The sequence below is a fragment of the Astatotilapia calliptera genome, chromosome 10 (assembly GCF_900246225.1).
Source record: "Astatotilapia calliptera chromosome 10, fAstCal1.2, whole genome shotgun sequence".
Classification (NCBI taxonomy): Eukaryota; Metazoa; Chordata; class Actinopteri; order Cichliformes; family Cichlidae; genus Astatotilapia; species Astatotilapia calliptera.
The window spans coordinates 17,372,617-17,399,195 of record NC_039311.1 but is presented as its reverse complement, the minus strand read 5'-3'; the positions used below and the strand labels follow the sequence as shown (position 1 = coordinate 17,399,195).

Sequence of the window (26,579 nt, the reverse complement as noted above, 5' to 3'; positions counted from 1 at the left end):
TTATAATACTTTTTGTGTCCATTTCAGGAGGCAGTGGCCCAACGGAGTGTTTGGCGGAAGCTCAGAGAGTGAGGTTCAGACGCTGCTCAACGTCTACTTCCGTCACCAAACGTTGGGCCAGACGGGCACAATCGCCCTGGTCGGTTCCCGGCAGGACCTCAGTCTGATCTGCTCCAAGCTGCTGGAGCTCAACGGGGAAATCTGCGACATGATCCGCCACGCCCAGGGTTACCGGGTCGTCACAACTTACCTCCCCGATTCAAGTGCCTCCGCGACCAGTCTCTGACAGGACTTCAGGAGCCCCCCACCCCCTCCTTCTCCACCTTTACTCCCTCCATCACTGCAGCCATTGACCCTTCCAAGACAACCTCTGCAATCCTCTCAGCCTGCTCTTACAGAGGGGGCCCAGCACCCACATACCTGGCCCCTGCCGCCTCCTATGTGTCTGCTGCCCCAGATTCACAGCTCCAGGCAGATACCCACTTACCACCCTGCCCAGCACTAGAACCTGAATTAAACCTTTCATTCCACTCTTCATCCTCATCCACTGCAAACTCTGAGACCTCTTTACTTAATTTTCCCAAACCCCCCGACCTGTTCTCTGCTCATAGCTCCAACACGCCAGGCCAATCACATTTTACACTGCCGCTCACACAAGAGCCAAAGAGACGTTATCTAGATGAGAACGCAAGCCTTTATTATCCTATCAGAGTACATCCATCATGCAGTTTACCGCAATCACATTTCCACTGCAGCAAACACCCGATATCATCTCTCACATCCAGCTCTCTCCCAACTGTGGCCTCAGCGCCCACCTTGCTCACACACTCTTACACGAACCCATCGCCCATTTCTTCCCGGGGCTCTCATCTTCCCCATTTCCCATGCTCTCCGTACAAACACTCAAGCCCGTCCTCGATTCTGCACCCGGGCCGTGACACGGTCTTAACTCACAGCCCTTCATCGAGTTCATCTCTTCCCCCTCCCCCACCACCCCCTCCCTGTCCCACCGGCCCAGGAGAGGCTGCAGCTTGGGGTTGTTGTTGCTCCTTCGGCGGTGCTGCTACGCCTTTGACTCGCTACCTGGGGAAGGTGGGACAAGCTGCCCTGCCCTTACTGACAGTAGGGGGGCTCCTGAATACTGAACCGTCAGATGTCCAAACCTGAGACTTTAAAGTTACCACGCCAGAGGACCTAACGATCCAACATCAGGTCTTTGCATCTGAAAAGTAGACAATGACATACCAGAAATAACTGGACACTTTAAATGTTTAAGGACAGGGAATCATATCCCATGTATAATGGGATTTATCTCTGGATACTACAGATTGCTGCCTGCTGATAAGAATGACCTGATGTGATTATATACAAGCGCAGGCTTTGCTTCTAAAGCTAGATGTCGTGAAAAATAATGTACCTCCTTGTTTAAGTCCCGCTTGACGGTCATAATTCAGCATCTAATCTGTGCTGCACTCCGAGGACCTGTGAAGGCTTTTAGCTTGGACTTAAACTGGCTTCCCAGAGGAACTTTTAGACATGCTTGACACTTGCTGCCTCCTTCAGGAAGGATGAAAGAGACAGTGAGGAAATGAGCCGTGACACTACGTAGCATCACTGGAAGAAGTTTCCTCTGTGGAGTTTTGTTATACGTTTTTTCTAAATGTTGTAGAAAGGAGATCATGTATGTTTTGTTACTGTGAGAGAAAAAGGCTGTCACTTTTATTAAGAAGGAAAAGCCAAATGCTGGAGTGATTTTGTCTCTACTGTTCTGAGGCCTCCTCTGGAGGAAACTGTGCAATGCATGACCCAGCTGAATGCTTTCTACTGTACGCTCCCGTCCTGTCCTTTTCGCTTGGCCCAGACGTCTGACCTCAGCCTGATTGAAAGACTTGCTGACAGAGCAGATGCAGAATATTCAAGCGCATTTCTTTACGCTGCTCTTTGGCCTGTTTCTATTATTGATATTCTGTATCAGTGAATCAACTTGTCCCCTGACTACTGTTGTAAACATTGGTAGAGTAATCATGCCATTATCCGTGCGTGGCGTGCACCCCTCCGTGGCTAGCTGTAGCATCTTTAGTGAGCGTAAACACTATATTTCTGTCGACTTGGTGTTCACATGCAGAGAAGATGGCGCATGTACACAGTCAAGTATTTGCCCGTCTGTATACTGCTAATCGTTACTGTCACACAACCATAGTAGGATATGTTTGTGTGGTTTGTAGTTACCTTACACGTAAGGGAAATGCTGACATTCTGCACTCATTGTAGATGTGCGAAATGAAACCCACGCTACACACTACTGAATCTGAACTCGTCGTTGTCAGCCTTTTTGTGTGTGTGTGAGAGACTCTCCCTTGGTTCGGATCAAGCAATCATTTTGCTGTTGCTGTACAAATGTCTTCTTTTCCTATTTATATCTGATCAGATATGAAACGACACTTATTTGACTTAAGTTTTATGATGATGTTTGTTCTCTCAAATCAAACTGCCATGCATGCATTTTCTGTTTACTGTATGGAGTGTTTGAAATATTTATTAACAAGATAATTTTATCTGAAAGATACGTTTGTATGAGGTACAAAAGGGAGCCACAAGCTCACGCGGGTATGTTTTTCTTTTTCCTGTGTGTGGGAGAATGTGTTTGCATGCCAAACAAGAAGTTGCACATTTTTAAAGCTTTTTAGATGAAGACAGTAGTTGTTTTTTCACCTTGTAAATATTTTCACAGCCTTTGTGAAGTTGTTTTGAGTTGAAGCTCTGTAAAAGTTGTTAAAGTAAAGACCTATAACTTATGTTGTCTTTTGGTGCTTTATAAATGACTGAAAAACTAATTGTATTCAAGGGGCTCTGCCCTCTTCCTACATCTATCAATGTTCTCTGCAGTCTTCCTCCTTCCTGGCAGCTCCATCTTTAACATCCCTCCTCTACAAATGTCCAAACCCTCTCAGCTTTGCTTCACTGTGTCTCCAAAATGCTCAACCTGAATGGTCCTTCAGGTATATTCATTTCTAATCCTCTTTCTCCTGATCTTAACAGCTTGAAATCTGAACATTTTTAGCTAGACACGCTAGTATTGTTAAAAAAAGAAGCTTGGAGTAATTTAGAAATTGTGCCATCAGTTTGTATGGGAGAACATTGTATCATTGCAGTAGAGTAACATAGTCTACTGTGTATAATAGGCAAGCACCCCATCATTTCCATTTTGACTTCATAGTGTATGTATACATTCAGGAATCTCAACTTTTAAGGTGCAGTGTTTATTTCTTCATACAAAAATAGTTTTCATGTTAGGTACCAGGATCAGTGAGGGGGAATGAATTTTTAAAGTTGGCTCAAACCAGGGCAGCGATTGGAGTGACTCTTCAAGTTTGCTACTGGGGGCGGTGGCAGCTTCTCTTTGTGGCATGACTTTACACATCAGCCTTATTGGTGTAACCTCAGGCTTTCACGGCGGGCAACTTAGACGATGTATTTGAAGCTGTAGGTGGCGTCACAGGACAGCTTCATTCCCTTGCAGCGACAGCACAGGTCCTGACGGTGAGGCTTCTTCATGTTAATGTGCCTCTGCTTCTTCTCACAGATGCAGCAAGTCTGAGAGCAACCCTGACAGGGGGTGTAAAAGAACATCACCAGCATAAGAAACAGCACAGGCTTTTCTCATCCCTACAGAAGGAATGCCTTACTGAGACTGATAGTGCCTTAGAAATGTGATCCAGTTTATTTAAATGCCCCACACAGAATCTGACTGACCCTGCGACTCCACTTTAAGTCCAAGTGAACAAATCATCTTGCGAAAGTTCCTCAAAAACAAGTTCACGTACCTTGCACAGGATAGATTCCACTCTGTAGGGGTTAAACCCCACTTGGCACTTCCGGCAGAGCTGCTTGTAGTACACCTGCCAAAGCAGTCGCTCTATTTTAGCTCAGCAGGCATTTGTTTGTGCAATGCTCGTTACCACTAACCTTACTCGTTCCAGAGATGCACCATACATAAGCACTCTCCCACCGGATGTTGCACTTTTTGCAGTGGAAAAACCCATACCTCTGCTCCAGGAACTGGAAAAAACAAAGATAAATAAAATTTGTACAAAATCTTTTTTTACCACAGCTGGGTTTTTCCCTGTGGGCTGCACTGACTGTAAACATTCTGATGATACTTTTATGGAGAATGTGAGTGAGTGCATAGATTTTGAACTTAACTATCGTGATATGTTTTGAGTTTCCCATTAATAATGGCTCTACCCCGTTACCATTCATACTACAAAGTAGTTAATAAACAAGATAGTTTTTCAATTTAAAAACATTTTTTTTATCTTTTCTAAATACAGAACAGTCTGGGCAATTAGTATCTTATACTGCCCTTTATTTCTTTGTATTTTTGAACACGTTATGATCTTTTACACTTCTTAAATCTTAAATAAATCGAGTTTCGTTAGATGTTTTTTAGTGTAAAAAAAGTACCGAGTTAAAATCAGAACAAATTTAAATGAGCCTACGATGACATTTGCCAATTAACTAAAAGAATCTATATTTTCGGATGGATAATAGGTTTTAAATGACAGTCATACTAATTAGGCTATAGTTTGAGGGCTTGAACCATAGATGACTGAGGGACTTTTCTGAGTTACATCGTGGATTGGAAAGCTAAAGACAGTGCTCATTGCCATTTCCCCACACGCATCCACCTGAAAGTTGGATCCCTTTGGAGACCGGTGGAAAGCTGTCTTGGAGTCTTCTGGGGCTTCCTCGCCACTTTGATCCCCATCGGCCTCGGACGTGGCCTGCTCGGCGGCGGCTTCACCTTCTCCTTCACCAGCGCAGTCTTCGAGTTTCTTTAGGAAGAGCCTGCGGTCAAACACCGGCGAATAGATGGACACGGGCCTCAGGAAGCGCAGGTTGCTCATTGGCGGCGTGTGGCACTGCGCCTTCTCCTCCGGTGTGGACGCATCGGGGCTCATGGGGAGCTTGCAGGGAGTGGGAAATTCATCGAAAAACAGCGTTTTGGGGCCCAGAGAGCACTGGACAATTTTATCCACCCTGGCGTTCACTTGCACGCCGCACTCTTTGGTGTTCGCCTTCTTGAGCTGAGGGGGTAAACTGGGGTTGACCTGGGACAGGAGGGTCTTGTAGAGCTCCAGGTAGTTGAGGCTCTGGGGGTTCATGAAGCGACCATCTCTCTTGCCCCAGTTGCCGACCTGAGCCGGGGAAGCGCAGACAGGGTTACCATATACATTATATGGTGGAAACGTGGACAGGAACCCCTCCATCCTGGAGCCATGAAACCAGTCCAACTTCGTGCTCGTGAGATTTATAGCCTACGCGTACCTTCTCTAGGCACTGATTGGTTAATTGAGAACAGCGGCGTGCAGGCTCGAATATAGGTAGAGATACGGTGCCCTCTATTATTTATTAATAATAAGGCTCTGTTGACTACAGCAAGAATGGCTGGCTATGCATTTGAAAGTGTAGTGGTACATTTTTGGGGCCATCTTTAAAATTTAAGTTAAATTAAAATTGTTTTTATCAAAAAACTACAGAAAATCTCTGCTGAAACAAGACTCTGTGCCCAATCCACTTCTGCAGCAAGCGCGATGCTTTATTTGAACGATCCAAATCCGAAATGTTATATTGGAGCTCCCTCTATGGGCTGGCTCATGTTGGCCAGAGACCCATCGGAGAAAGACAAAGCAAGCAGGAGATTAATGAGGCATGCAGTTACATCTTTATTTATTTATTTATTTATTTATTTATTTTTAGTTGGACGTTATGTGAACTAGCTTGGCAAGAAGGTTGTATAACTTCAGTAATATTGCTTTTTTAGTAAAGCCACTGAAGTCAGAAAATCTATCATTTGAAAGCCAAAAATGTGTTAGACGTATTAAAAATGTGAATGAGTAGGTTAGCAGACAAAGGAAATTGAGAAATAAATACCCATGGGCATTGTCCCATAAATGCGATTTTTATTTTTAAAATGTCTGTGTGAATAAATGACTTTATATGGTATATATTCTAACAGTAGGGGTGCACTTAAAACGCCAGAAGGGCCATTCAGCAGCAACTATTTATATTTGTAATTCCAGTTTACACAGGATTAACGTAAATGCACCATTACTGTCATATTCATGCGATCATTTTCACGCACAAACCCCTTTAGTTGAATCATGGGTTGGTGGTGAGTTCAGGCTCTGTCGGAATCCTGGGTTTTCCGTTTGATATGCAAAACAGACAACAATGCCTTATAGAATAGTGTCAAAACATTATCGTTTGGATGTTTAAAACTCTATTTTTAAAACTGTGGGATTAAATGTAATCTCTGTTTAAGAAGACTAATGTTTTATTTGGCAGGGTTCGTGTATTTTATAGGCCTGTGCTAAATAAAATCCACTCTAAATTAATTTAGTGTGGGGTTTTTTTATTGCAAATTACCTGCTTTTATCTTTAAAGTGCGCTTCACGAGGACTGTTAGATATATTACAGGAACTTTATTTTATATGTGTTTGAATACTCGAAATCTTTTTGGAAATTTTTACGAACAAAAACTGAAAAAGACGCTCTGCGCGTCACGTGAAGGGCTCAGCAGAAGTACCCGAACTCGCCCTATAGGTGGCGCTACCCACCCATCGATGGTTTTTACCCACGGGCACTGAATCTATACATATTGGCGCCATTTTGGAGCTAGGAGGGGGAAGAGAGCTGCAGAGGAGGACACGATTTATCACAATTCACCGTAACAGGTAAGAAAATGCACAACGAAGCGAATCGTTTTGATTGAAAAGCAGCGATATTTTCGGACGTCGTTGCCACAGAGTCGATGTGATCCAGGATGTATCCGCGGAGCTCCCGGGTTTCCAGCGCTAAAAAAGGCGGAGCAGAGCCCGCCTCGCTTGCCTGTGTTCTCGGCAGCCTTGTCCGATTCACAGCGCTGGTTGACCTGGTCCTGCGGCGGAACAAAAAAATGGTTAGCTAGTAAAATAGTAGTCTGCTGACTGGGCTCCCCGCAGCACGAACAGACAGTGGGGGTCGGGCTGGTTGTGTGAGCGGGCTCGGGATATTGATATGGATATAACGGTAGTTAGCCGGTGTGTTTTGTTCGGTGCAGCGTTACTCTCAGTCCGCCCTCTGTCACTGAGATTGCTCTGCTGCTAACGCTAGCTCGGCACGCTAGTTTTTAGCGTGGATACTAGCGAGCTAACAGCAGCTAGATGGATTAGCCACAGTCAACATAACAGCAATAAGGCAGCCTGGCCTGAACACGCTGCTGTACCAATAACAATACCCTCTATTCACGAACAGCTTCCCGACTGTGTAATAAACTCACCCACGTGAAATCGGCCTTGAGAATAAATTATTAGCCTAACTCTGGTAGTGATCTCGTAGTATTTTCGTTGTGACGCTCATTATTGCGGGCTTTTAGTGAAAGGCGCATTACTTTTTTTTTTTGTTTCTTTAAATTGCAGAGACCTGATCCTCTAGCGGTAATTGTGTATTTAAGGCTTCTCGAGATTTTAAAGACTTTTACTTAACGAGTTTGCGCAACAATGAAAATATGAACACAAATAGAAGCTTTGGGGGTGAAAAAGTAGCGTGTGATCAAATAGGACATATTTATTTTTGCAGCTAAGTCGCTTCCAGAGAGCTGTAGGGCATCTGATGTCACCGCTATCAGTCTATATATGTATATGAAAAATCTAATCTCTGTATATGTTTTTAATTTTATTATTGCTATTGTTTTTAAATCGCTTCATCATCAGCATTGCGTTTTGATGAGCGGATTAAAGATTGTAAGCAGTCTAAAATATCTGATTACATGGCCATGAAACGCTGGGTTAGATATTTGTTTCATATGGATTTCTCTACACACACACAAACACAAACAAAATAAATAAATTAAAAAAAAATCCTCTTAAAAATAACACAATTTAAAATCCCAAATAGGATTTTAATGTATTCATTCTTTGTGCGAATTGCAAATAAAATAATGCTACAGGCAGAACTCATTTATCAGGAGCTGCTTTGCACTTCTTCAAGAGATAATTTGGCCCTATTTAAAAAATCAAATGCAGGCTGTGCTCCTTTAAGCATTAACTGAATTGTAAACTGAGCTCAATTATGTTTAGTCAAGCTCTTCCTCTTCAAAACCAAGATTTTCAGTTTGTTTCTCTTTGATGGTTGCCTTGTGGTGAATGGATACAGAGGAGTAATGATGTGTGTGCTGCCTAATACCCGTAGAGATGTGATTCAGCCTTCACTTGTCCATTTCATTTAATCTGAGGAAAAGCTCAACTCTTTGAAAGCGTTTCCCTTCTTCAGCCAGTTTCCATCACTTTGTTTTTGTGAGAGTGCCCGTGCGGAGGTTGACGAGTTCGCCCTTAAAGCTGGCCGGTGTCCGGTTCCCTCTCTGTTTGCTGACATTCACCCTCATCCCTGTGATCACCCAAATGGGAGGGGGGTTAAAATCAAGGATGTCTCTGTCAGAGTTCGAATTAGGTTCGAAGAATGGAAAGTTCTCACATTTCTGCTGGCAGCTGCCTTTAAAAGACAAAAGTGGGAAGAGCATAAGCAACTAATGGGGGGCAGGAAAGGCTTTCGGTGGGGGGGATAAATGTGTTTTTACTGTGATAAACCAGTAATAAGCTGAAAGTAGCTCATGTTCAGGAGGTTGTGTATGGGACAGCTTGCTCCTTTGTGATTATTTAGTGCTGGTTCCCTGGTGGATGGTACCCACGCAGCCTCCCTAGGTTGAGAAATAATCTGCTGTGATTGGCTGCCAGAGCTCAACTGTGTATCAGTGTGGCAGAATGAGAGAGGGATGGACTCAAATTTGGCAGCAGCTGTGGGTGGAAAAGAAGGTCAGAATCAAGCAATCTGGCAGCTTGCCAATGTCCTGTGTGTGTGTCTGTGTGTTTTTGTAAAAGCTCAACTACAGCTACAGAAAACTGTTTGGTTGTGATTCATAACTAGGTTTTGGAGTCTGGTCTCTAAATCAAGCGCTTTTGTCAGACGGCAGACCCACTGACCGAGGCCGCTTCATAAATCAGTTTTTCTTTCGGGGTTAAAAGTAGCTGAAATTGAAGGAACAAACAGTTCAGTTGTGAGAGAAGAAAATAATCTGTTCATTTTTCAGGGCTTCTAATAGCTGCATATGTGCAGTGTTTTGTTTTTTTAATTGTATTTTGTTATGTAGTTGTATTGAATAAAACAACTACATTTTTTTTTCTTAAGGAGCAGAAGGAGATAATATTAGAGCCAAGTAAAACAAAAAACATTTGGCTAAATTTCATGCTGCCTGGTCTGAACTGTGGATCGGGCAGCCTAACAAATGCCTGTCAGGGAAGCTGAAGTGAGCAGTTGGATGAGGAGGATCTCGGTTTGGCATTTTGTGCACTTTCCAAAGGAATCGTACAGATTTCCCCACTAAAAGGTACTTATCTGTTATGGTAAATGGACTGGTTCTTCTATGGTGCTTTTCTTTTCTACTTGAGCACTCAAAGTACTTTGTACAACTTTCCTCATTCACCCATTCACACTCATTTATATGAGCGTTTTTTTGTTGTTGTTGTTGTTGTTGTTGTTGTTTTTTACTAAGCTTAAATGCTTTCTGTCTAACACTTTGACACATTCACACTCCAATGAACGCATGAGAGAGCAACTTGTGGTTCAGTAGCTTGCTCAAGGATACTTTGGCATGCAGGCTGGAGCAGCCAGGGATCGAATCACCAACCTTCGAATTATATTGAAAGGTTATATTTTGAAAGCTCCAAGTAGGATACTGGGGTTTGTGAAATAAGTTTTTACTTTTGAGCAGACGTGATGCCTTTTTACAGAGAGATATTGCAGAGGTATTAATAGATATTATTGTAGGATCTTTACTTTACAATATAAAGTACCTGTTGTTGTAATTTGTTGCTATATAAATAACATTGAATTGAATAGAGATCTATATGCACGCATAACCACAGGATTGCAGAAACTAAGATTGGGATATGATCCCTTTTTTCAGAATACCCAACCGTAGTCTGGGTTTCTGCAGTCATATAGCAGTTTGTAACACCATGTCATGCACATTGCTTGACAGCTGTCTGTCATATTGGTGCTTGGTGAGTAATTCCTGGATGTTGCTGGTGGTTATTGGGTGAAATTGGTTACAAAGAAGAGATTTTTGCTGCACCAAAAATCTCTGCAAATGTGCTAGCCGAGCAGTAGTAAACTTGGAAAAAGTGTGAAGAAAACTGCATTTGCCTTCAGAGTAAAACTTGTTTCAGCACGACAGTCAGCAAGTTTTGCAAAGGCCTGGTTTGTACTTTGAAGGCAAACTGTCTCAGTTTTGGCAGTTTTCACATTATCACTGCTACTGGAGGAGTAGCTGGCGAGTGTTTGCAGACAAGCTGGCGTGTTCTGTGCATACTACGAGTGACAGCAGAATCAGCTAGGAACCAAAGCAGCATGGTGGTTTTCACCAGTTGTGGATACTAGAGCAGGGCGATATGGCCAAAAATATTTATCACGATATATATTTGAAAATTTGCGATAACGATATAACCGACGATATAATTGATGCGAGACAAAATACAACTCCACAACATTACTAGCGCAAAAAGACAACCTTCCATTTATTTTCACTTAAACAAGAAGCTGGTTTTTATGTACATTAAAGCTTTATAAAAATGTAACAGTGCAAATGCAAATTCCTTGCTGAAAGTTTAACCAAAAGGCATTTCCAGTAGAAATGGGCTGACATATCCTGAGCATAACCATGTATAATATCCACTGAAGTTAAAAAGAGGTGCTTTGCAACATTAAACTGCAGTGTGCAGTACGTATTTTTCGGACCATAAGGTGCACGGGATTATAAGGCACATTAAGCGAAACAAAGCAGTCAGATAAATCAAACTTTATTAAACTCATTCTTCTTGCTTCCTCCACTTCTGTACCATTGATTCATTAATGTTGAATTCTCTGGCAGCTGCTCTATTCCTATGTTGTTGCAGTATATTAATGACTAACCTCATATTGTGGATGGATTATCTCAGTTGTTCTCCTGACTGAAGTTTGGTCCGTTTACAGCATCCTGCCATGCGATTGCATTTGTCTCTAACCATGAAGAACCTTCACGTTAACTTTTATAAGTGGAAAAGTGTTAGTGTTCGTCCTCCAGCTTCACTGTTTATGTTATGCTAACATAGCTGTTTCCCTAGCGATCACGTAGCACATCATTATATACCAGCTAGCCCAACTTCAGTAACCCTACAAACGTCACTGCTGTTTAGTTTCCTGTCTTCATTTATGTTGAAAGTGATAGCAGAACTGTACGTTTGATTTTTTTCAGAAATCTCTCAGTCAGAACATGCTATATCATGCTTAGGTAACTAGCGAAACTAGCGAGCTAACTTCCGCTAGCTTCCTGCTAACGTCTAACTCCGTTAAATGTAATAACTTTAGTTTTCATGGATGCCTGGAAGTTAAACTTCATAGTTACACCTGGTAAAGCAGCAATGCTGATCGTTTTATTAAAGATGAAAGAATTTAGACAGTTTTTAACTCTTAAGTGATGCTGCAGTGTTGTTTGACCTGAAGTATACGGAGTTTAGGACCCAGATTACTCCCAGATTTAAGAGCATCTTAGTCCGACAAATATGACAATAACAACGGCCGCTTGCATGTTCTGCAAAAAAATGTGCTTTGTCGTGTATCTGACGGACAAACACCAAACCAGTTCCACATCACGGAAGTTGCACCATTTTTACAAACCAATTCTGGTTCATCTGTTTCACTCAACAATCGGCCATGTGCGTATGAAAACAAAGGCACTGCGCATGCGCGTTTTACTCCCATTCTATCGCGATATTTCATTTTCCTATCGTTGCCTAACATTATACCGGTATTACCGTGAACGGTATAATATGGCCCAGCCCTAGTGGATACTCCATTTTTCTTTCCTTCATGACCAGTGGTTGCCAGGTGATTGCAGACTGGTCTCTAGGCTTGTGTGACCTGACATTACACGTCCAAATTGCCAGTCAAGTTATCAGCATGTGCCTGCATATCCTGAATTGAAAGCACAGTAATTTGCTGCCCTAAGGTGAACTCACAATGGGTTTGAAGTGTGCCTCATGTGCCTTTAGCTGGTGTCCATATCTCTCTTTATGGACAGATTTTGTCAATAGGATAGCATCATAGTGTGGATGTGACAGTGAGCAAAATGAAGGCCAAGATCGTTGGTGTGTCATTAAATCAGGTAACATTTTCACGACTACTAAGTGCACATGGGTTTTTTGCTATGTTAACATATCCTGAATACACCAGAGGCCTTTGCTATGAAGAAAGATTTGGATTGATCCAAGCACCGTCAAGCTTTTACCCAGTTTTCAGTGTGATCAGGTGATTAAGAGTCTAATTCTTAGTGGGGTGCATTGCAATGGTAAGTTATTCTGGAGATCTAACATGCTTACCTGACTTATTGAGATAATGGCCACCTTTGTATGACCGCTTAAGGGCTCATTATGGTTGCTGCAGTGGTCATTGTGCACACAAGTAGTGACGTCATCATTTATATCACCAGTGAGGGCGCACTGGGCTGGCTCCAGTATTCTCCTAAGCGGCAGAGGTGTCACCACTCATACAAAACCTCCACATCAGTGTTATTACTGGAGTACAAAAGTCTTTTGGGATTTTTTTTGTCTTTCCAACGTCTCCCTTGGTATAATCTGGAAATCTTTTGCTCTGATGAATCGTTAGATCATTATCATACACTCATTCCTTCAGTGTGTGGTGATGCCACAGATGCAAGGTTGCAAAAACTGAAAGCCCCATGATATGCATGAGGGCTGCTTGCTCCATGGCATGTGACGTTTCGGTGATGCTCTGTTTTTTTTGTTTTTTTTTTCTGGGGGGGGGGCTGCTTAAAGAGGTTGTACATCGGCATAGTAGTGCGGTGTGATGCCCTAACTGCTCTAAAGTATGGAACTCTAAAGCTTCCTCAGGGACAGCTACCTTGCCATGTTGACAAATCTATAAGCCACGTGATTGGACGGTCTGTCATCACATTCAAAAGGGCCCCATTAAACCTGAAAATGCAGAGAATCACGAATGTCACTGTCTAGGACTGAAAGCGACAGTGACTTTGTGTGAGGAGTTTAGGTGCGAGACAAACTGAAGCATACCCAGATCATTAAGCACAGTGTGAGTGCATGCCAGCGGGCGAGTCGGAAAGGGGCGGATACTTGGGCACGACACAAAGTAATCACATCCCCAAGTAAGGAGCTAAATTTCATTATGAGATGTGGGAGAGTCTGAGAAAATTAACAAACAAACTCCTCCACAGCGACGCACAACAGCGAGCAGCTAACACCTCTGCTGATTATCATAGCCGCCACTAAAGTTGCAGAGAAATATCAAGCTAGAACATCTAACCTGTGTGTGTTAACACTGACGCTTTTGCGGTGTGGTTTTTGTATATGACTCACAAAGGTAATCATTATCACTCGCTCTGAAACTTGATTGCATTATTTAAACCGCCATCTGATCTGATTTCATTACTGATGTATGACTGACTATGTGCAAGTTTGATTTTGATTCATTTTTATTTTAAATAACTAAAATTATAAGGAAATAATGAGATGTATGTAAATTATAATTGTATATAAAAGATGGCCCACCCGAGTTACATAAAGTCAAAGGAAGCGTCTTCAGATTGCTTGGTTTGTTGTTGAGAAACCCATTATATGACTCTTTGAATACTGGCTCCTTTAGTCAATGTTTCTTTGGACAGCATAGCAAATTATAAATTGCTTCCTATTACATGTGATGCAACAATTTACCATCTTGCTATCCTGAGGGGACTTTATGTTGTGATGGTTCTCTGGAAATTGAATTGAATTGAAATGGGAAAAGTAAACGACTGCAAAATGAGTCTGTGCACTCACGATCTTCGGCTAAGTACCTACATTCACATTAATCTGCTTCATCTATTAAATATTTTTACATGTCTGCGTTGTTAGCTGTTTTTGTGAGTTTATGTTAACGGCTAGAAAACTGACATGAAAATAGACCAAGACGTGAGTCTGGAGAAAATTACTGTTTTGGTTAATAGCAGCATTTCTGAGCTGTAACCGAGGAAAGCTGCCATGTCTTGGATTCTAGTTTCTAATATCAGGGTTTTGATATATTTAAACCAAGCAGCTCACTGGGCCTAAACATTGTGCAAAAGCTACAAGAGCTGCAGACATTTTGTTAGTTAATGTCAGCCTGCTGTTCTCTTTAAGCCACAACATGTTTTTAAAAAACAGCCTGCAAAGATTATAAAGAACAAGACAGATGTTATGACTTAGTACCCTTATTACCACTAATTAGGGTTGGCTAAATCATGCCAATGTACTCTCACATGTACACTTTTTTCTCTATAGCTATTAGTGTTGTCGTGGAGGGTAGAACAACAAGAACTGAGTGTCATGAAGTGCCCACAGGGGAGCACTGCAAAGCTAAATTAATGAGTCAGCGAGGTATGTCGAGCTTAAAGTTTGCGTTCTCAACATTACAGATGACTGGCTTTTTGCCTAGCTAGAAAAACCTGGCCCAAAGCAGGTTACATTAAGAGTTGAAATAGTCTGGAGTACCATTTTTAAGTAATTGTGTCACAGGCTTCTGACTTTATTAGATAGGGGGCAGAAAAGGGGCAGCGAGGGCCATCAGCATTTTATATATGCAAACTGTTGGGTCATGTCGTACTAATGCTGCAGAGGTTAAGTCACAAGTGATCAAAATGCAGCTCTTATTCACAGCGGTGCCCATGCATTCAGTTGGTTGCTCGTAGAGCTGGGCGATAGAACGATAACGATATGTATCGCGATAGAACTTTTTCTCGATAGAAAAAATAAAAAAAAAAAAGAACAGCCAATCCAAATTACGTAGCGCAGAGCCGAACCAATCACAGCCGCAGCGTCACGTCACATGACTTGTTACGTACAGCACAAGTGCCAAGCCGCACATGTGTATTTGTTTGGGAAGCAGCCAGCCACCGTACCGCCGTGAAGGTATTTCGGCTATTTCAAGTCTGACAAAAAACAGAGTAGCGTGCACTGTAAATTGTGCCGAAAGCAAGTCTGGAAATACAATAAACTTTTCTCTAGATTTTTCTATGCGTTTGCACCTTTCGTCCACACGTAAACGGCGTTTTTGGTCACTGAAAACAAAGATTTTTAAAAACTCCGTTTTTGCATTTACTGTGGACTAGAAAAACGGAGAAAACGCAGCGTCAAAGGTGTGCGCATTTTTTGACGTCACACTGCGCCACGTTATTGTTTCGGTGAAATGAATTTCTACAATACTGTTAATTCTACTCTCTGCAGTGTTTAAATGCTTACAAATACACACAGTTACTGTCCGTCCACACATACAACTCGGTTCTGCTTCTATGCCCCAGCTTTGTTTACTTTTTCCCACCGTGGCTTCTAGACTTCTGATTGGCCAACATTTCTGCACGGTTAGGAATCTAGCTCCACCTGCTGCTTTGGCATGTTCATAAGGCAAGGCAAGGCAAATTTATTTGTATAGCACAATTCAACAACAAGGTGATTCAAAGTGCTTTACAGAGACATTAGAAACAAAAACAAATAAAAAGCATGATTTAAAATTGATTAAAACAAGCAAACAAACTAACTAACTAAACACACACATTTCACACCTGTTCGCGCGATCTGAACCCTTATCGTAAGGGGAGCTACCAGTCCTTCTGTGGATAGCAGCGTTTTCCTTCATTTCTGCCTTTATGTGTGGACGGGATTATTTTTTAAAAAGAAAACGGAAAATCTCCGTTTTCAAAAATACCCGTGTACGTGTGGACGTAGCCTCGGTCTCTGACTGGAAGCGCTAATTCGTCATTCGGCTTTTGTCAGACTAAAGTAACTGTTAAAACTGTTTGAAAAGCTCAGCTATACAACAAGGAGAGATTGAGAATTTCCTTTTAGTTCTCAGTTTATTTGATATTGACAAAAGTTAGTCAGTTTTGTCTGTTCTTCTGTAAAACAAACTAAGATTTATTTTTAGAATTAATATTTTGTTTCTAAGTGGAATTGACAATTTAGTCTGTTTCGTTTGTTCTATTTTGAAACTTAAACGCTTTAGCGGCTGCCTTTTGTGTAGTTTGCAATATTTGCCTTTATTTATCTGAAAAAGTCTCATGTTCCTTAAGTACATCTACCCTGTTGAACTTATTATGGGAAATAAATATTTAAATAAAAACAAGCTGCTGATTATTTCACATTTTACTTGTGAGCAACGGCACATTTAAATCTTACAAATATAGTTATTTGGCTTATATCGTGATAGATATCGTTATCGCCTGAAATGAAAAAAACATATCGTGATATGAAAAAATCTCATATCGCCCAGCTCTAGTTGGCTTGTGATCCTAAAGAGCTGTCAAGTCTGTTTTTAAACTGCTGTAATGCCCACAAATGAGAAAATGAATCGGTTCATTTGAATCACCAAAACTTTTTAAATCTGTAAAATTAATTTTACTTTGATCTGACTAAAAACTAATTTGATTTCAACCTTCTCTGTTATTAGACTGTGGTACCGTGTCAGAACTGAATGCACTGATGTTTAAATGCTTTAATTATAAAGCCTGAGAGCACTCAGAGTGCACCGGGTGGGGGAATACAGATATCTGCTTAAAAGATTAACCGTTTTCTGCAGCTTTGCTCTTTTTCCATATTTGCCACTGTTAACTTCTGCAGTAACATTTTTTTTGTAGATCTCTATCACATGTTCCTCTGATAATGTCTCTGACTGAAGTAGGCTGCACTCAGTTAATCCATTTTGTGCAGAAGAAGAGTTAAATTATGCCTCTTTTTGTCTGAGAGCACACGGAGCCTGAAGCAGAAATCCCGGGTTAACAAAGAAAGCCGATAACCGCTTCTGTGATACCTGTTATCTCTGACTGGGATTTTGTTAAGCCAGCTAACACAAAGAAAGCCTAGCTATGTCAAAATGATTTCATAGTGCACCCCTCAGCTCATTCAAGCTCTTGGTATAGTCATAAACCTTAGCCGGGCTTTAGTTTGTCTGACAATTCAGGCTTTAGGTGAAGAGTAAATTCTTCTTACTGGGTGCACACATTTCTGTTGCTTTTAATGTCATTAATGGGGGGGAAAGCCACAGTGGGAATGGTTCATTTAGGTGTTTGAAAGGTGCCGCATGTATTATCTGGTTAAGAGCAGCTAAATTGGACGTCAAAGCACATTTTGTATCATGTGAATGCCCTAAAACGCAAACTGGGTGTAAATCCGTGAAATGCTTGTGGCTGCGGTAATGAAATGTGGAGCACAATGGTAGCAGAAGCTCACAAGGAAGGGAAAAAAAAAATCAGCCTTGCTCTCTGAATGCAGCAATTTCATCCTGGACACAGCTTGTAGGAAGCTATTGCTGCGCTGTGAATATCTCGCTGAATATTTCAGAGGTTGCTCTCTTTCAGGCTGCTTTAGAAGCTTTAAAGTAAAAGATTTCCTGTGGGTCTCAAGAAGTTAACATTGTGCCTTTTCATGCCCCCCCCCCAAAAAAAAAAAAAAAAAAAATCAAGATTCAGCAAGTTTTCAAGGTTCTGGGGTTTGACTCTCTTCCTTTGCTCTCTGTCAAAATAGTATTGCTGCTCTTGTGTTTGTAATTAATGCTCTTGTGTCTCTCTGCAGGCAGTGAAGAGCTAAAGAGGATGGCTCACTCTAAAGCTCGAGCCACAGACGGGAAGGTGACCTACCCCCCGGGGGTCAAGGAGATCTCTGACAAAATCTCCAAGGAGGAAATGGTTCGAAGGCTCAAGGTCAGTGTCAGATTGGTCATTACTGCTTCAGTAGTAGTTTTAGGAGTCGTCTTCTATTGAGGAATATTGCTGATATATCAGTGAAAGAATAATCATCTTTTTAAAACAAAATGTTTCACTTTGCTTGGTGTACCTGAATAAACCCATTTTAAACCTCATTGTCTTGGAGTGATGATTGTTTTACCCCTTGCTCGGCCATTAACCTCGGGGACTTGCCTTCCCCCATTTAAAATGCCCCATCTCTTTTCTAGATGGTCGTCAAGACCTTCATGGACATGGACCAGGACTCTGAGGAAGAGAAGGAGCTCTACCTGAACCTGGCCCTCCACCTGGCCTCAGACTTCTTTCTCAAACACCCAGATAAAGATGTGCGTCTGTTGGTGGCCTGCTGTCTGGCAGACATATTCAGGATTTATGCCCCAGAGGCCCCTTACACTTCCCCAGACAAACTAAAGGTAGGGTGATTCATATTTTCTCGAAATGTCTTCACTCTGTCTTGTTAGAGTTACTGTTGTAATTAGACAACTCTGCTTTTGCTTCTCTAGAGGAATAATTTAATGCTAATTGGACAAATTGATATATTCAGTCAACAGGTGTACTTGAAATTCATTCAATGTGTGTCCTTTTATTAACAGTTTGAACATTTTCAATGTATTTCTATTTACTTTAGTGTAATTTTTTGATCATGCCTGAATTTTGCTTAGTAGAGCTGCTCACATGAAGGATTCACTGTATGCGTGTTTTTGTTTTGTCTAGGACATTTTCATGTTCATCACCAGACAACTGAAAGGCCTGGAGGACACTAAAAGCGCACAGTTCAACAGATACTTCTACCTGCTGGAGGTGCGTGACTGAGCTTTTGTGGCTAACGTGTAGCACTGGGGCTTTGGTCACAGTAAATTGAATTTGGTCCCAAGTAGTTTGATCAAAATACAGCGAGGAGTTTAATTTGAGCTTTTACAAAATTTGTGGTGTTGTGTTGTGCTGTCCTGGCTCTTTAATTGCAACAGTGGAGTGTGTGGAGTTGTTTGTTGTGACATTAAATACCAAGAGGTGTACACCTGGTTGCTACAATGGAGGCTTGTGCATCACAGAACTGTCAGGAACAGCCACTTGGATATTGGTTACTTCTTTTGCTGAAGGCTTTGCTCTGTGTGTGGATGCTATCTCTAAATGGCAGCAGAGATGCTTTTTTACAATAAAGTAGTATTTCTGATGTCTCTGAAAGGCATGTTAAAGTGCCACCGCATTCAGCATGCGTTGCATTGTGCAGGTAAAAGGTCAGCCGTGCACTGAGAAAGGATGGCTTCCTCTTTGCAATAGATTTCACTCAGCAACTCCTAGCAACCACTCTCTGTTTGGTCGGAGAGTACACCTTTTCCTTCCAACTTTGTGCGACTGAGGCCTAATGCATGTGTGCACTCCTGGTTGCATAATAAATGACTGTAGCTAACCGTATCTGAACTCCGTTTAAAGGATTAAAAAATGTACTGCGCCTTCAGAAAATTATTTATTTAAACTAAATTAGCCTTTAGCATTTTTGGAAGCTCTTTGAAGAATCTCGTTCTGATTTGATTTTTCCCTCGTTAATGGTTTGTTTTGTTTTTCGGTCTTCCTGCTTGTGTGGTTCATTGCGGTGTGTGTGTGCGTTTTTCATTAAATTATGAGTTTGTGCCAAGAAGCAATTTCCCCACAAATTGAAAGAGACAAACTGCTTTTAATTGCAAGTCATTGTCTTTTGTATGCAACGTAATGATTATTAGGATTGTAATTAAAGCTGCAGTTCTAACTGTGGCATAAATGGGCCATTTGAAGACGAGGGAAATCTTGCCATTTTTATTCTTCTTTTTTTTATGATTATTGTTAATACAGCAACAGTGAAGTCCAAATGATCTGTTGTGGGAGTGTGTAATACAGAGTTTTAATAGCTGGAACTACACCTATTGAATTTTGGGGGAGGGGCAAGGGTTGTACATGCTTAAACTAAGCACAAGTGTTCATGATGGTCGTGAGAGATATCGTTTACCTGGGTAATGTTTTTGCTCGAAATTTAGCCTTGAAGCACTTCAACAACCTGCACAAATACTGCCATGTGATGAAATCGGAAAATATTGTCTTCCTGAGATGTTGTGACTTGGCTCAGTCTTTTTAACCAAATGCTTAAAGCCCTGCTTTGCCACCATGTAGCTGCATCAGTAATTTTCATCCACTGTTTGCTCTTACTGTCATATGGAGCGCAGCTAGTGAGTGCTCCAGTGAAGCTCAGTGGAGTTGTCTGTTTACCTTTGGGTCACATGTCACCAGCTGTTAGTATCTCCTCCTCTGTAGACTGCTGGTACTCGGCGGTGTGTTTTAGCCTCAAGCAGTGAAACAACTTCAATGTTCCACCTTCAGAGGGAACAGTATTCTTGCATATTTTACAAAGTATTGTGCATTGTTGAGCTTTCTTTTTAGGTACTGGATCAGAGGCTGACACACAACTCTCGCTTTCAGACGTGCCTGGGCTTATTGTGTTGTAAAATGCACTAGGAAACATAAACACATGGCAATGATTTGACATTTTTATATCACTACAAATATCTCTACCTTACTATAACAGATGGTTTGATATGGCACAGGCCTAATTTATGAACTGATTCAAATTTGATGGTCAAGATCACTGTGAGCTCATCTCAGCCTTATATTAAGCAGTTCTGATGAAGAAGTAATCTTCCTGCAGTAGAGTCAGCTCACACTAACTTCAAAGCAGGCCAAGTTCATACTAACTAGCTTTAAAGAATATATGTTATCCTTACAAAGCATGCGGTGGATATGTAAAACATATCAGTGGAGAGTGGGAGTAGTGGAAAAGGTCACTTTTAAGCATGTTAAGTGGGTGGCTTAATGAAGAACTTGAATTGCTTTTTCAACTGCAAAGGTTTTAATTGTGCTAACAGCACACAGAGTAGTTGTTGGCTTTGGAAGAACAATTTCTCACTCTTTCTCAACATTTGCTTTCTCCACTGTCATGCTATCTCAGTGCTTTCTGCTGTGTGTATCAGAGCAAGCCAGATCCAGAGCCATGCAGCCCTAATACACTGAAGCCCTTGCACTGGCCAGTATTGATATGCTTTATCATTAAACTTGGTCACTGCCCTGAAATACTGTTTCCTCTGGTGTCATTTGTCCTTACCTGTTGGGACTGAGTGCGAGTTTTATTTTAGTGTCCAATTTCAGTCCTCTTAAGAGGCGGCTGGTGCCTGGTCACGGTGTCACAGCTGAATACCCTCAGGCTTATTTTAAAAAACAAGACTGAATGTTACCTGGAAATGATTGCATTTATAGCTGTTGGTTTTTTGTTTGTTGGTTTTTTCCCTCTTGTTTAGCAAGTTCCATTAGCATAAGATTGCATGCATTACTGTACCCGGTACAGTAGGCACTTCTAAAGCAGTCAGACTTGCTGCAACTTATTGTTTCAAGATTGCTTTATTTGTAAGTCTCTCGTACTTGTTGGTGTTTGCCTGCTTATGTTAAACTACAATTTTGCATGTATTGCATCAAGATGCATTTCCATTAAATGTTGTAAAGCAATATGAGTTTTGACAACAACTGCAAATGTGTTGGATTGACAGTAGCAGTAGCCTTCCATAGAGGAGGATTCTACCAGCTACATGATAAGGACAGGTGGATTGGACCCTACAGTCTGTTAATCTATGCAGCTCCTGTAGATGTTATATACAGGTGGCCCAGTACTTTTGTCCATACAGTGTATATTTATGGATTAATGATAAGTGGCACAATATTTTTTGTTTGTACAGCCTATTAGGTTTTGGAACCTGCATAATATTTTAGTACCCAACCCTAGCACCCACTTAGCACCAACCTCCAGCTCAACCCAGTCAGAAAATGGGAAGTGAACTTAATGGGAGACACTTATTGGAGCGTTGAACTGTTAAAGGGCTTCAGAGGTTGGTGGAGACCAGAAATGAAGGTAAACCAGTTACAGCAGATTGCTGCTCCTCCTTGAGCCTGGTTCTCTCAGGATTTTTTTTTTTCCCTTCCCACTGCCAAGTGCTTGCTCAAAGGGTGCTCTTTGATTGTTGGGCTTTATCTCTGTGATACAATTTAAAGCATTTTGAGAAGACCGCTGCTGTGATTTGGTGCTAGATAAATACAATTGAATTAAAGGGGGAAGGAGCATTCAGCAGGTAGACGCATGCACACTTCACTGAGCTGCTGCTCGTTCATAAGAGCTGAATTTTGTCACCATATCAACTTTGAAGCCTATAAGTGTTTTAACCACTTGACAAGAAAACACAGCTGTGCTGCATGAATATTTTCATATATATCTTGTCGCCTCTTTTTCTTTTTTTCCCCCCAGAACATCGCATGGGTGAAATCCTACAACATTTGCTTTGAGCTTGAAGACAGCAACGAGATTTTCACCCAGCTCTACAGAACTCTCTTCCAGGTCATCAAGTGAGTCCCTATTTATAAGTCACAACCAACCACCTCGGTTTTCATGGTGTATTGCATGTGAGTCTGTGCCCAGATTTTTATTTTTTCTAATTCCTTCCTTAATTTTTTTTTTTTTTTGCCTTCCTGCAGTCCTGACAGCACTAAGCTGCTGTGATTCAAACATCTGAAAATTGTCTTTGCTGCTGCATCGTAAAAATGCACAGTAGCGGTACAGTTGTTTCTAAGTGATTGCCCTCTCGCCTCTCTTCTTTTTTTCTTCTAAACCCCCACCTCTCAATTTTACTGTGCTGAACACAACCTCCAGGGCTAAATTCTGCAGTACAGAATCTGGCTCTTTGCCACTGGAAAGATTGTGGTTGTCTGTGTCAAGGTTGTGCCAACACGGTGCTTAATTCTTTTTATTTTCTTTTTACTGCATTGAAAGAATCTAAAGAAGCCTGCTTTCCATTTAAAATATTCTCAGTGATCCAGCAGGTGTTGGTGAGATGGTGTTAGTATGTGTGGAAGTGGTGTTTCCAGAGAGTGCCACATAATGAGACTGGTAATGCTTGGTACTGTTAAGGAAGACAGTCAATCAGATTTAACTTTAGCTAATAAGCTTTGCTGCCCTGCTGTAGTGCAGATCATTATGAGCAGGTTTACCCACCCTTTGTGTGAGCGGTGCATTTTCAAAGACGCATAGTGTTTTGTTTGAGAGGAAGGTTACTTTTTGAAATGAGAGGTCCTGTCAGAAAAACAAGTCACATCAGTTATACAAAGAGTCCGTCCTTAATCTTTGTGCATTGTTTCCCTAGCAATGGGCACAACCAGAAAGTGCACATGCATATGGTGGATCTGATGAGCTCCATCATCTGTGAGGGAGACACCGTATCGCAGGAGCTGCTGGACACCGTGTTGGTCAATCTAGTGCCAGCGCACAAGGTATGTCGGGTGAAGTGCAGATGCGCATCCGTTTAACTGTCTCAGTAACGCGCTCGTAGTACCGCCACAAGAGATGATCCAAGTAGAACCGGCTCAGTAAAGGAAAACCTTAAAAAATAAATTGAAATGTTCACTAGACAGAGGCCAGTATGATTTTCCATCCTCTCTAATTCAGTGAGACCCCTGCAGGTGGGAAGAGGTAAAGCAGCTTAAGCACTGGTCCACAAGAATAAGTGGACATCTGCTCCCGAACTATCCAAATGGCATTCAGACAAGAGATGATGGACTACACCCTCGTCTTTCACAGCCACATCTCTGAACATTGCTGTGATTTGCTGTTTTATTCACCAATTTGTTTTTGTTGTTGTTATCCAGAATTTGAATAAACAAGCATATGACCTGGCCAAAGCTCTGCTGAAGAGGACTGCCCAGGCTATTGAACCCTACATCACCAATGTAAGATGAAATCTTTGACACTCTTATTTATAGTGCTGTTTTAATCCTTTACTTCATTTTACACAGGAGACATAGTCATATTTAAAGCTGTTAACAGTCATAACACTCAAAAGTGATACATTCAGAGGTGTAACTGTGGCTCTGAAGTCGGTGGCGTGTAGTGTGATATGAAGAATGTGATATTAACTCTACTTAAAGCACAGCCTGCCATGCTTGAAATGTTTCTGTGCTGTAGGAGTTTCATATCTGTGCTAATGAAGCTAAGAGATATGGTGAACATTACGGCAAACTTCTAATGCCTCCTAATCCACGTGGTTTACACGTCCTTGGTTAAAATACCGAATCCCTCCCACCTTCAATAGCTGTTCTGTGATGGATCTCAGATACGTAAGATGATTTATGGTCTTGCACACACGTACTTACTCCTCTCTCCGCTAACGCAGTCCGAGTTTGAGTCGTGCGATCATGTAGGAGTTTCATCAGTAATCGTTACTCCTCCTGCTCTGTCGTCTGCATCAGTTTTTCAACCAGGTGCTGATGCTGGGAAAGACCTCAGTCAGCGATCTGTCCGAGCACGTTTTTGACCTCATCTTGGAGCTTTACAACATAGACAGCCACCTGCTGCTCTCAGTGCTGCCACAGCTGGAGTTCAAGCTCAAGGTATAGGGGAAAAAATCCACATTTATCTATTTATTTTATCTTTGTCTGTGTAGTTGTTTTGCATAATATTATGATGTTTACAAGAATTTAATATTTTTAAAGCAGTTGCATTGTGATGTTAGCAGTAGTTTTAGATTAAGCAGCAATACTTCAATAAGTATTGATATTATAACTACAGTCAAACTGCAAAAGCCTTAAGTCTTGTAGCCATTACACACAGAACTGCACATTTTCACTTTCTCTGCAGGTTTGTTGATTCATATTAGAAAGATAAAGCAGTCAGCCAGTCAGCATAATGTTGCCTCTGCAGTGTCTCATAAAGGCATCCCGCTGATGGATAACGCTCATTAACTGTTCATGGGGAGTGAGGATCACTGCTGTCTCCTCAAAATAATAGCTGTGATAAAATCTCTCTGCTTTAGACCAGAACCCCTCTCGCTCTCTTTCTCTCTCTCTCTCTTGCTCTCTCTCTCGCTCTCTCTCTCTTTCTGATGCTTGCTCCCCCTTTGCCTTTCTCTCACTCACGCTCGTTTCATCTTTTTATCTCTCACTCTTTCTTTCCTCTTTCCTCCCCCTATTGCACTTTTGTCTTTCTTTCATGCTCACCCCTTTCCTCTTCCTTCCTCGTCTCCCTTTGTCTTGCTTCTGATTTGCAAACAAGATTGATACCAAAGAAAGTACTGCCATTGTCTGTTATGAAAACGGTAATGTTTCCCGTGTAGTTAATGTAAATGACTTGGCACCTCGTTCCAATCGACTCAGCCGATTTTGGTGCATCATTTCTCTCCCCATCTCTTTGTCTTTCCCCGCTCGTCTCTGCAGAGTAATGATAATGATGAGAGGCTGCAGGTGGTGAAGCTGCTGGCTAAGATGTTTGGAGCCAAGGACTCTGAGTTGGCTGCGCAGAACAAACCACTCTGGCAGTGTTACCTGGGCAGGTGGGATTCAGTGTTGTGGATCTGACAAATGTCTCTATAATCGCGATTTGATTGATAACTTTGCTTTCAAAGAGACAAAAGAATCATCTTTTCTTTTTTAGCTTGCATTTAGTATCAATTGGTTGGTTCACTTTTGGATTAATACTATATTTTAAACCATATTAAAACTAAATATATTTTCTTTTTGTTGTGGTTACACTGGATTCTTCACTTTATTATTACTACATAAATGCCACACAAATCCTGTGTGATAAAACACAGCGAACTGTTTGCCATAGGCCGGAGAGATGATCAAAACAAAGACAGATGGAGAATCGGGTGTGAGCACGAGGCCGTAGATAATTAAAATAAATGAGAAAAATAGAACTGTGCTTGTCTTTAATGTACGCGTGTCATGGTGTTGCATTGAACAGTCGTACAATTGTATTATAAAATCAAGTCTTGCAAAGAACAAAGGGAAGAGTTGAGAATACTTCCTGCAGCTGATCAAGCAGTTTTCAGGTGTGGAATTGTGGGTGAACTGGCCCTTTAATGGCTCATAGATAATACTATGTATTAAAGTAGAGTAGATGAGAGCACAGGATGGAAACAAACGTTAGCAGTAGACTGCTTACATGCAGCGTATCTACAGTTTCCTGCTCTTACCATGAGAAATAAAATAGAATCTACTGGGTTCTCTTATATCAGGGTGTGTGTGAGCACGTCACACACCAGAAGTGTGAGTTTTTTCACCTTAATATATCTCTTAAACCCATTGGGAGAGTCTGGTGAAGCCTGTCTGTAGACGGTTAAACAGATTACATGTTGTTGTTAATCCACAAAGAGAGTCTGGGCTGTAATTTGTATCTCATTAGTTTTACAGGGTTCGACCCTGTCAAGTGCAGCTTAGCTAGTTTATCTGGCTTAGAGTTAGACTTATTCGGCCCCAATATACCTGAATTTTACTGCGTGTCCAAAATATGTGGGAGGTTTTGGCGGGAGTCATGTGACAGAGTGTAATATAAAGTGAGCTTGTTGATGTATGTTGTGTACCCACATGAGACGCCGTCTTCTTAGAGCTATGTTCATGTACGAGCCACCTTTTAAAGTCGCCGACATTAACGTCCGTTTCTTTTATCAAAAAAAGGTTTAATGACATCCACGTGCCTATCAGATTGGAGTGTGTCAAATTCGCCAGTCACTGTCTCATGAACCACCCAGACCTGGCCAAAGACCTTACAGGTAAAAACACACGGACACTTTCGTGCTTTTGTGTGCTGAGAACTGCATGTGCGTGAAGGCCGCTCGAGTGTGTGCTCGACGTCAAATGAGAAGCAGCTGCCTGGTGCTTT

The 26,579-nt window shown here is 41.6% G+C and overlaps 3 protein-coding genes across 13 annotated transcripts in view; 2 read left to right on the top strand and 1 right to left on the bottom strand.

The window, feature by feature from the left end:
- The window catches only part of fryb (furry homolog b (Drosophila)), a 57,583-nt gene extending 54,788 nt beyond the window's left edge, over nt 1-2,795 (top strand). For all 11 annotated transcript variants that reach the window (XM_026181029.1, XM_026181025.1, XM_026181024.1 and 8 more), the window contains one exon: nt 28-2,795. In XM_026181029.1, the coding sequence (XP_026036814.1) occupies nt 28-286 (259 nt within the window). In that variant the 3' untranslated portion in view covers nt 287-2,795. The remainder of the gene's footprint in view (nt 1-27) is intronic.
- A 444-nt stretch (nt 2,796-3,239) lies between these two features.
- On the bottom strand, nt 3,240-5,348 carry zar1l (zygote arrest 1-like). Its single transcript, XM_026181032.1, has 4 exons — nt 4,689-5,348; nt 3,967-4,059; nt 3,825-3,899; nt 3,240-3,606 (listed from the first exon to the last, which is right to left on the bottom strand). Exons 1-4 carry the CDS (start codon nt 5,268-5,270, stop codon nt 3,463-3,465), a joined length of 894 nt encoding a protein of 297 aa, XP_026036817.1. The 5' UTR covers nt 5,271-5,348; the 3' UTR covers nt 3,240-3,462.
- Nucleotides 5,349-6,629: 1,281 nt separating this feature from the next.
- Nucleotides 6,630-26,579, top strand: part of pds5b (PDS5 cohesin associated factor B) — a 35,093-nt gene continuing 15,143 nt past the window's right edge. The window contains exons 1-10 of the mRNA XM_026181703.1: nt 6,630-6,737; nt 17,688-17,815; nt 18,067-18,270; nt 18,572-18,658; nt 22,176-22,273; nt 23,068-23,194; nt 23,570-23,650; nt 24,170-24,310; nt 25,133-25,248; nt 26,375-26,469. Of these exons, the coding sequence (XP_026037488.1) occupies nt 17,708-17,815; nt 18,067-18,270; nt 18,572-18,658; nt 22,176-22,273; nt 23,068-23,194; nt 23,570-23,650; nt 24,170-24,310; nt 25,133-25,248; nt 26,375-26,469 (1,057 nt within the window). The 5' untranslated portion in view covers nt 6,630-6,737; nt 17,688-17,707. The remainder of the gene's footprint in view (nt 6,738-17,687; nt 17,816-18,066; nt 18,271-18,571; nt 18,659-22,175; nt 22,274-23,067; nt 23,195-23,569; nt 23,651-24,169; nt 24,311-25,132; nt 25,249-26,374; nt 26,470-26,579) is intronic.

What these genes read in the sequence shown, in the direction of transcription:
- zar1l (XM_026181032.1), bottom strand. Translation starts at nt 5,270, where the DNA reads ATGGAGGGGTTCCTGTCCACGTTTCCACCATATAATGTATATGGTAAC. An exon ending in CAAAGGGATCCAACTTTCAG is followed by an intron (nt 4,060 to 4,688) that starts GTGGATGCGTGT and finishes TGTTTTTTCCAG; the next exon opens with TTCCTGGAGCAGAGGTATGG. An exon ending in GCATCTCTGGAACGAGTAAG is followed by an intron (nt 3,900 to 3,966) that starts GTTAGTGGTAAC and finishes CTGCTTTGGCAG; the next exon opens with GTGTACTACAAGCAGCTCTG.